Source organism: Hesperophylax consimilis, chromosome 10, assembly GCF_061612785.1.
Source record: "Hesperophylax consimilis isolate HC1 chromosome 10, BYU_Hcon_1.0, whole genome shotgun sequence".
In the NCBI taxonomy this organism is placed as follows: domain Eukaryota; kingdom Metazoa; phylum Arthropoda; class Insecta; order Trichoptera; family Limnephilidae; genus Hesperophylax; species Hesperophylax consimilis.
This window is the reverse complement of record NC_142845.1, coordinates 13,332,541-13,343,870: the sequence shown is the minus strand read 5'-3', so window position 1 is coordinate 13,343,870 and position 11,330 is coordinate 13,332,541. Positions and strand designations below refer to the sequence as shown.

Sequence of the window (11,330 nt, the reverse complement as noted above, 5' to 3'; positions counted from 1 at the left end):
CCCAGTGCGAGAATGCGCTGTTGCCAAACGTCATTTCTGGCTTCAACGAAACGAAAATGCTGTCGCGAATGCCAAGTTGTTGATTTACTTAAAATGTCTATATAAAAATATTCTTGAAACTGACTGCAATTGTTGCTCAATTTATTTCAAAATATCTTGACTGTATAAAACTATAGTATTTTATCTAATGTTTCGACTTCATCGGTACATTGCATCTCTGGAATAATTTAACTTGAGAATGCATTGCTTGATAACTTGCCGTTTATTTTTTCTGACAGATACGTTCTGTATTTAAAATAGTGTTGAATCGTCGGTAAAATGAATGGATCAGTGATGCCCACCGTCAATTTCACGATGGGTTCTTTCGGAGTGTCGGCCGAAAGGGCCAAAGAGTTTCAAATGGAATTGTTAATGGAAAAATTGAGGACCAAAACATCCCAGCACAAATCATTAGCAGAAACTTCAAAAGCTGTCAGAATGGCGATGCTGGTATGTGAAAAATCCTTAACGTCTCATATATTCATGATTGTTGAAAAATCGAATGAATAAATAATGAGTAGGCACGAATCTTACAAGTTCTGATACTATCATGGTATATTGAGCACAAGTTTGCCTGTGTTATCTTCATATCTCTTTTATGCTTAAAAGTAAACAGATACAATAATCTGAAAAAGGTGAAATATTTTTATCATCACTACTTAAATAATGATCTTTTTGTATTTATTTATTGAAATATTGATATGTTAAATGTGTACTGATTTTAACTGAGATGCTGTCAATTGTTTGTACATCAAAAAAATGTTTCATCAGGACAAAAGGTGGGCCTTAGACACTGCAGACCGGGCCATATTGCAGAAATGTCTGGACAGCCTGCAGCATTCTATCAAAGTGTGTTCTCTGCAGAGCCTTGTGGAGAGGTTGGAATGTCTTTCCCGTCAACTTGGGTGAGTTAAAAATATATTTAAAAATCTACATAAGTGAAAAAAGTTATGAGTAAAACACCCACAAGTCAAAAAAAAAGATTAGTATACATTTGTGACATCCTTGCGTAAAAATTGAGATTGCCCTTTAAAAATGTCTAAAGCATTTTATAATTGAAGAGATAAGTAATCAGCAAGTTTTTTGAAGTTTTATTTATTTAAAATACTGTGACATCCTTATGTAAAAGTTCCTTAAAATTGTGTTTAAAGCATTGCAAAATTCAGATGAAATAAATAATCAGCAGAATTTTAATTCAGTTTTATTTATTTTCCAGTTTAAAATTTACGGTGGGGCCATCTGGAGTAGACTTGTTTATATCATCGGACATGTTCTACCTGGAGATTCTGCTGGAAGCTAGTGGCACTGTCAAGGATGTTAAAATTCACCACGAAGGAAAGGTAATAAGATTAAATGTCACATTAATAATTAGCGTCATATCAAAAATACCAATTTCGGTTTTCTGTGCATCCTGCCTAACTCTGGTTAAATGAACTTTAAATTTTGATTTGAATTCGAGCATCATTTTCAAAATCAGAACCGATTGTGTGAAGAATTCAGATAAGCGATGAAGTACCTACCTATAACATAATAGTTTTAACAGAAATTTATTATTGGCGTATTCAAAATTGGAACTAATTTATCAAGAATTCAGATTATCATATGATTTTCCACGGGTCTGGGCTAGAAAATACTGTAGAAGTGTTATAATACCGCATGACATTTTCCATTAATTCTGATGGCAGTATGCTATGCTAGTGCCTCCCAGTGGCACGAGTTGTGAGGCTTTGTTGTATTTCATACATTTTAATGGATGCTATACTTGCGGCCAGAGTTGCCAGCCAATACAAGTAAAAACTGCTAATATTTTGGCGTATTATTAATATTCTTGGGTATTTGGCGCTAGTATTAACATAAATTTACAATCTGTGGTATGGATACGTGGTTTTGAAGATAGAAGTTTCTAAAATATTTAAAAAAATTATTTGAAAACCGCACACGAATCCCAACTTGTCCGTAGCCAGTGGGGTATTTTATGAGACAGAAGAGAACGGCAAAGAGAAGGAGATAGGGAAATAGAAGGTTGGGAAGTACCTGTTCAAATAAGCAACGTTACTTACAAGATTTCCCATCTGATAAGTTTGGAAAGATTGAGAAGGCACCAAACCGCGTGGCTTTGAGCGTAGAATGAGAATTACCGTGTAGAAGAATGTAAACCTTTGATATTTAAAATAATCACTATCATCTTAATGTTGCCATTTTCTAAAATATGACTTTTAACCCTTCAGAGCTCTTATATATTGACCGTTATATTTCTTAAAGAAGCTGTCAGATAGTCAGAGAATTTGTGTGTATTTCCGCTTCTTAGTAAAATCCAAGTAAATGGGATATTTCTGAATGTTCTGAAAACTAAAAACTGTTTTTGAATGGTGATGAAATACTCTTTGAAATTTGATTATTCGAAATAAACATATAATTAATCGTCTGTATATATCTTCTGTATCCAAATATAATTCTGCAGGCGTCATTATATTGGATTCAGAGTCGTTCCGTCGAGCAACTTTGGTAGTAATTGACCATTTTATGAACAAAAACACCATTTATGAAGATATTAAGAGAAGACATAATACAGCTGTCATTCATGGTTTTGGCGGTTAAAGAATCTCATAACGCGCATGCGTGAAGTCATTAGATGCAATAAAATTGTTACCGGATCTAAAAAACAGAGTTGTCTTTTTTATTAGTACCAACTCAAATCTAAACTTTTACAGTCTTTATACATACAAAAACACCATTTAACGGTTGTGAAGTGATTTTTTATTAGTAAGGCTGGAACTATGCATTTGGGCATTTTCTCCAATGTTTGTACGTTGGCGTTTTTGTCATGTCCCACGATTTTGATTGATTATGTATTTTTAAAATTCAAATTTATTAATTTACTTTATTTAGTATGTTAATTACAACTGTCGAACTTGTATAAAGAAAAAAATCCTGACTTCTAGTAATCTGGTATTGGTGGAAACTTAAAAGTAACGGAACGGAATGTATTTAAAATGTGTTTAAACTTTAGCATAAATGCCCGTTTGACAACATTTGATGACAAGCCATAATGAAATGACCTAATTTAATACATTAACAACTTCTATGCAACAAAAGCTAATTGAATATTCTACAATTAACAAGTCAACAAGTACAGGCAAATCATTTTAAAGAGCGCACATTTTAGTGTATTTGTGTATGCCGATAGTGGTTCAAACTGGTTCAGAACTATGTTCCTGATGGTTATCTCCGTCACCGACAGCATAAATTTGGAACACCCGCCCGCAATCCCCTCTTAGCCCACAGTAGTCCTACGATGCAGTACACAACTAAACAGGCGAGAACCTCTTTATTCTGATTTTACTGTACGCATGTTGACTAATGAAGTCTACCAATCTATCAGTTCTGATAGTGCTGGGCATCCAAATTAAGCCGTCAACTATCTGCCTCATACTCACTGGCAAAGTCTTTGGCAGGAGGGTAAATATACAAAAAAGTGGGACACGGTTAATAAGCACTTAAAAAAAACTTTCTTTCAGTTAACTAATAATGAGAAGTGCGTATTTATTTCAGTTTCCGGAAAAAGAAAATTTAATAATAAAAGTTTTAATTTTAGGTTAGATGTTAAATTATCCATTTTTTTAACGAAATTTCTGTTAAAATGAATTATTATCCATTTCGATTACTGAAATAGTTGTTGCTCATTGTTCGACCAGTTAGTGGCTGAGTTGGGTTCGCGTTTGGGTTCCATCCAGGCATCCTGAGTTCAATTCCTCGGCTGTCTTAAGTCCTCCATCATGACACAAGTAGCATTTTCCGCTTACTGTGGTGGTAGTAAAATATTGTCAGGTTATTCATAACCCGGGAATGTTTATCTTTATTAAAAATAAAAAAAAATGATCTAATTTAAAATACAATGTGTATATTAAACCATATCCCTCTTTTCCGTATATTTACCTGCAGGAGAAGCAGAGTGGTCAAGGGATCGGGGAGAGGAGGAGCCTGGTTCACTAGGCCAATTGCAGTGGTCATGATACTGATACTGATGATAGCAATATTCTTTTAATGTCCCCAGGTGGAGCAGCAGTCCTGCGAGGAGCTGGTCTCCTGCATTAGCCGCGGCGACTTCTCAGACTTCACTGCGCAGCTGGAGGGGCTGACGGCCGTGTACCAGCTGAACGCGGAGAAGAAGGTGAAGAGTCGAGCATTTGGGGCGCTCTCGGCATTGGAGGCGGATCTGGCCGCACTGGGGCAGCTGCACGCCACCAAGGACCCTTGGGCCGCGGTGCACAAGAGCCCCATCGGGCTGGTACACAACAGGAGGGGAGGTAATTATGCTTAACATTTACCACAAATACGCCTCAGAGACCTCATTTCATCCTTCCTCTGCCTTTCCACGACATACCTATATCCCATACTATGACATCCTTGTTTGAAGATTGTTGTGAGGCTGAAAAGACCTTGGAAAAAAAAAAGATAAGGGGAGAGGGTGGTTGAAAAGTACCTCGCTACAGATCTGGTCAATAATAAAATCGTATATAGCGACACACCTGTGGCTCGCTTCCAAAAGGTCCAATGTCAGTTTTTCTGTGTAAATTTTTTGCAATTTTGTAGCAACATTGGGTTATCTTCCGATTTCTAAAAGAACCTTTCGATTTCAATTAAGGATTTTTCGATTTTCGAGGGCCAATGTTACACACTAAATCACTTTTCTTAAAATTATAACTTACTAGAATGAGGCAAGAAGTGTGTGCCAAGACCGAGTTGTTTGGCGGTCCGTCCTCTCTGCCTAACCCTGCGGGGAAACGGCGTGATGGTTAGTTAGTTAGTTATAACTTACTAAAAAGAGTAAATTCTACATAGGCCTTGTGAAATTTCAAAAACTTACAGGCCATATTAGAAGCAAGCCACAGATCTCACAAAGGTGAGATTATGAGTATTTTTCACATCCCCTGTAGTACTTAACTAGCCATCTTTATCCTTATACTGTGGATTCATTTTCAGTTTCCCCGTTACAACCCTGCAAAGAGTCCTGTATAAGAGTTAATTTTAATAGGGAATCTTTGTTCTATTGAGAAATTATGTGAGTTCTCTTCCCCTATCAATTAGCCACCAGTGTTTTTTGTATAATATGTATCGTGGCTTGTCTATGTATACTGCTTGGCCAATGAAATATAACAGTTACTGATAGGATTGTTTACTTTGAAACATGACACCTGGATTGTTGTAACCTAATACAAAGTTAATAGCAATAATTCTAATTCTGAGAATGAAAGATTTCACTCTGTCTCTATAATTATTATTTTTAAAATTCACAATCGTAATCATTGGATCCATGTGAACCATCTGAAAATTTCTCCGCGGTCACTTTGGGAACTCTTGTAATAGAGCATTAGATTCTTTAGGTCCCTACGATTGCCATGGGTTGAACACGTGGAAAGAATACTAGATGACAGGATGATGATAAAATCATATCCAAATGGGTGCTCCAGTGAAAGGACCTAAAAGTAGACTGAGGAACTTGGAAGAAAACCTGAGGAAGTCCCGAGGACTGGAGATGAGGTCACCTCCCACCCTGGGATATAGCGACCGTGAATATTTAACAAACACGAAGATTTCCGAGGGTTCGGTTTTCGATTCAGCCATTCGATTTAATTAATCACCCATATTTTACATCTATAAATACTACTACCATACACCCAAACATATTAACTGCTTATTGCGGTTCAAAGCCAATGAATCCACCTAGATTTCACTGTTTATCCCATACTTTTATGGTTTATAAAAAAATTTATAATTCGTAAAAATCACCTACCTAAAACAAGTGGATGAATTATCTAAGACCAATATAAAGTTTCCTACCTTTCCAAACCCATACTGATCAAATATATATGTCTAATTCTAGGTCACGCAATGCGTCTCACATACTTTGTATCCCCATATGACGCGGCCCGCTGTCCCAACGGAGTTTTGACGATGGAGGACCTGACCAACGGAGCTGGACTATCAGCTCAGGTCTTGCTGGAGTCGGCCAATGCTCATAAGCTGCAGCTATCTCCATTGCTGTCTCGCACACAGCCTAGCAGGTATTATATTTAGTCCATATATTAATATGTTTATAACATTACTCAAGTTACAGTAATCAGACTCTAGTATGCTATAATCGCATGAGCTCATCACATGTCCACTGTTACTTATTGCAATCTATTTACTATTTGTGGCATATTATTTGGGTCTCTTATTTTATTTGTAAAAGGATGGCATAAAGTCCTATGAGCTAGTTTAAGAATAGTATGATTATAAGAGTCTTTTTTAAGCTAAAACGCAGCTAAAGTGAGTAAAAAAATTGGTTTGTAACATGTTGCATACAAACTTAATGGAACACCATCAGTATCAGTTCTATAATCAACGTGAACGGTCGCGCGCAGCGAAGTAAAGTATTGTCGCAAAAATTGCAAGCGCTGCCGAGCGCCGAGCGACTTGCGCAGCGAGCGCAGCGAGTTAACACATTATGGACACGGCCATTGATAATATAAAAACTGAAATACAAAAAATTACAACAGTGAAAGATTCGAAAGCAAAAACGAACCTAGAACAAAATGTTTATATATTAGAAGAGCTTTGGAAAACTGAAAAAATTAAACACCAAAAAGAAATAATCAAACTACAAAAAAAAATTATCGAAAATTACGAAGAACTTACGAAGAAAATAGAAAAAGTCGTGGAAAAAAATAGTAAAATACCATCTTACGCGCAAGTTCTAGCAGCAAATAAAAAAGAAATTTCAAAAGAAGAGAGGTTCTCTATAATAATATCATCAACTAAAAAAACAACAAAAGCTGCAGAAATATGTGACAAGATACAGAAAGACATCAAACTAGACCAACTTAAAATTGGAATAAATGGATTAAGAAAAACAAATAAAGAGCAAGTAATCATATCCTGCCCAAAAAAAGAATATACCAACACTCTTACGGAGGAAATTAAAAAACTCAATTATAACCTGGAAATAAATGAAATAAAAAAGAAAAAACCCAAATTAATTTTGAAAGGACTCAAATCGAACTTGACGGAAGAGGAAATAGTAAATGGGATACTCACACAAAACGAAGGGATTCAAGACATTGTAACGAAAAACGAAGAAAATAAAATAAATTTGATTACTGAAATAAAATACAAACATTCTAAGAAATACCAACGTGGTACTCGGGATCAAGAAGATGAAGAACAAAACAAATTCTCGAACTATATCGTGGAAACCAGCGGTACAACACGAAAAAATTTGCTATCATTAGAAAAGATAAATATCCAGTACCAAAGGGTTAACATAGTGGATTGTGATCCTTTAACTCAGTGCTACCACTGCTGCAAATTCATGCACACAGCCTCCAGATGCCTAAATCGAACGAATCCATCGGTGTGCCCGCATTGCACGGGTGACCATACTTTTGCTAAATGCCCTGAAAGAGAAAAAACACCGGTTTGTGCAAATTGCACATCGCAAAATAAGAAATATGGCGAGAAAAATAAAACAGACCACGCAGCTTTCAGCAACTTATGTCCCTACAAAAATAAAATGCTTAAAGTAGCAAGAGACAGAATAGATTTCGAAGAAAAATGACAGATTTTTTATATAACGTACTAGACGAAAAAAATAATATTGACGAAAAAACATATGACAGCTATCAAGAATACCGTACCCACCAAAACGACCTCAATCGCAGCCCTTTAATTCTACACATGAACATAAGAAGTTTAGAACGAAACATGGATGAATTTTTGACAACAGTAAATAATGATCTCAGGAAGCCCGCTTGCATTGTGTTAACGGAAACACATTCAAGTGACGAAGTGGCGTACTATATACCGGGATATACCTATGTATCTACTACAAACCGAATTAACAAAAACAGTGGAATCGTTATGTTCGTAGAAAATAATTGTGACATATTGTGCGAGGAAGAAATTAATGTGAACGGAACAAACTGCTTACATGTACAAATGAAGTGTTATAACAAAAAAATTGATATTATCTCTCTATACAGAACGCACTCGTCTACTGTCTGTTTGTTTATAGAAGAATTAAGACATGTGTTATTAAACTACAGAAACGCGAATACAATAGTTTTAGGTGATATTAATTTAAACATATCGCACGATTATACATCGAACGATAAAGATAATTACTTAAATATGATGGCGGAATTGAATTATGTGTCGTGTATTAACTCTTACACCAGAAACGTCAATGGGCAACGTCCATCACGCATTGATCACATTTTCACAAATATCAAGGATATAAATAATTTAAACTCGGGAATTATAAAAACCTCAATTACCGACCATTACATGACTTTGCTACATTACAATTCAATAATACCTCAGGCGATAAACCAACATTGCGGACAAACTGCTAATAATAAGAAAGAAATATCTGTTGTTAATATCGAATCTTTGAAAAATAAATTGTCATCTGAATTATGGTTAGATATTCTCCAAAGTGATAACGTCAACGAGTGCTGTAAAATATTTGAAAATAGATTAACGAACTTTATAAATGATTCAAAAAAAATTATTCCAAAAGGAAATTCAGCAAAATTTCGTAAAATCAAACCGTGGATAACACATGGGCTTGTTGTGTCCATAAGACACAAAGAATGGCTTTATAAAGAAACAAAAAAAAAACCACTAGACATTAAATTAAATGTTCATTTTAGAGAATACAAAAATAAATTAACCACGCTCATAAAAAACACGAAAGAAAATTATTATAAAAATAAACTTGATGATTCTGAAAATGACAGTAAGAAAGTTTGGAATATAATCAATGAAATCATGGAAAATAAACAAAAAACCAAAAGTAATACTATTAAGAGTGTAATACAAAACAATAACATAATTAACTGTATTGAAGAACCTAAAAAAGGAGCAAACGCTTTTAACGATTTCTTTGCAAATATCGGAAAGAGTCTAGCAGAAAAAATTACCGTGAAAAAAATAAATAAGATGTATATTGAAAATATTCCAAATATAGAAACTAAACTTGAACTCTTCGAACCAACCAATCCGTCTGAAATTGTACAAATTATATCAAAAATGCGAGGTGGTTCTGCTCCGGGATTTGACGGTCTCGCTGTAAAAACACTAAAAATCATTAAAAATTATATTTCTACACCAATCTCTCATATTATAAACAATAGCTTTAAGACAGGAGTTTTCCCAAGCACGTATAAGAAAACCATAATCTCTCCAATATTTAAGTCCGGTAGCCCGGAGGACATTTCTAATTATAGACCCATTTCACTCTTATCTAATATATCGAAAATTTTTGAAAAAATTGTTAAAAAAAGACTAACTGCATTCTTAAAAAAAAACTCGATTATAAATGAAAATCAATTCGGTTTCACAGAGGGAAAAAGTACCCAAGATGCCATTGCAAAAATTTCATCTAGTATTCAGAGTGCCCTGGACAAATCAAATAAATGTATAGGAATTTTTATTGACTTAAAGAAAGCATTTGACAGCATTTCCCATGAAAGACTTATATTAAAATTAAAAGAAAATGGCATTGACCAATTAGCTCTAAAATGGATAGAAAGCTACTTAACAGAGAGACCTCAAATTGTAAAATTAAACCAAACCTTTAGTACACCACTAACAAGTACATTTGGCATTCCTCAAGGCACGGTCCTCGGACCATTACTATTTCTAATGTATGTAAATGACATTTTCCAACAGAAAATCAAAGGTGAATTAATCTCTTATGCTGATGATACTGTCTTATTAATAAAAGGTCAAACATGGGAACTAGCTAACAAACTTGCAAATGAATGTATTAATATCTTAAAATCATGGTTTGATAATAACCTACTCACACTTAATGCCAAAAAAACAACATATGTATTATTTTCACTACAAAAAATACCTAAACACAAAGTAAATATCATAATCCATAATGAAAATTGTGACAATGTCAACTGTAAACTACTTAATCCTATTTGTACTGTAATCAACTCTTCTTCTAAAATTAAATATCTTGGTGTGATCATCGATGAAAATTTGAAATGGAAAAGCCATATTACGGAGTTAGTAAAGAGAATAAGGAAATGTATATATATATTTGTTAGGTTAAGAAATATTTTAAATGTGAAAATACTAAAAAATGTATATTATGCTCTTGTCCACTCCCTGCTTATTTACGGAATCATAGGTTGGGGAGGATCTTATAAAAACAACCTACACTCAGTAAAAGTCTCACAAAAAATTATTATAAAGGTAATACTTAAAAAAAACTCTACTTTCCCAACAAAATTGCTTTTTAAATTGTTTCCAGTACCAAATATTGATGATATATTTAAGCAAACTTCAATTATAAAAATGTGTAAAGAAAAAAATAACACAGAATATCAAGAATTTTACAAACTGATGAGAAATGGAAATCAATTTATTACGCCAATCTTTAAAACAACTCAAATGCAAAACCATTATATTTACCAAGCCATAAAAAACTACAATAATCTCCCTTCCGAATTGCGCTGTATTACGAACCAACAAGAACAAATAAATAAAATCAAACTTTTTTTCCAAAAAAACTTATATTAAAAAAAATATGTATATATATATATATATATATATTATATTTATATCTTACACATAACATTGAATCTAAGTAAGAATCGTGGCTCCCTTATCAGGCACAAGAGCTCCTCTTTTCTGATAAGGTATACATAACTAACTATGTACCTAAATATGATATATTGCAAAATATGTATGTAATAATGTAACTATGATCTATATTAAAATAATAAAAAAAAAAAAAAAAAAACCTCTAAAGGCATTGACGTTACAACGAGACCTAGGAGTTACCATATCACGAGACTTGAAATGGGAACCGCATATCCCTGGGATCGTCAAAAGAGCAAATTCAATGACAAACTTTTCAGGAAAACCTTTCTTGATCTAACACCGGATATGATTAAATTAATTCTGTGAACAGTAGACTTTGTGTAATGTTGATTACTCCGACTGCTGACAGCTCGCAACAGTCACAACGCTCATGCGCTCTGGTGGAATAAAAAGGTACTATCAAACACGGCTCCTATATCGAAAAGATTGACCGTACAAGGAAAACACAAACAAATTTACAGACAGTGCAAAGGAGTCAAATCAATACAATGGACTTTGCTACGCTCACTCAAATTTACAAAAATTTGTGCAACTTCCTTTTATATACTTTCCAAACATAGAGTCCATATTTTGCAAAGATTGTAGATCTAATAGAGAGGGAACAGAGACGAGTCACAAAAATACCA

At 34.1% G+C, this 11,330-nt stretch overlaps 1 protein-coding gene across 1 annotated transcript in view; it reads left to right on the top strand.

Annotated features, from left to right (window-relative positions):
* The first annotated feature begins 57 nt into the window (after window positions 1-57).
* The window catches only part of MED1 (Mediator complex subunit 1), a 39,782-nt gene continuing 28,509 nt past the window's right edge, over window positions 58-11,330 (top strand). Inside the window, exons 1-5 of the mRNA XM_089636610.1 lie at window positions 58-489; window positions 811-944; window positions 1,256-1,379; window positions 4,094-4,346; window positions 5,924-6,104. Of these exons, the coding sequence (XP_089492736.1) occupies window positions 319-489; window positions 811-944; window positions 1,256-1,379; window positions 4,094-4,346; window positions 5,924-6,104 (863 nt within the window). The 5' untranslated portion in view covers window positions 58-318. The remainder of the gene's footprint in view (window positions 490-810; window positions 945-1,255; window positions 1,380-4,093; window positions 4,347-5,923; window positions 6,105-11,330) is intronic.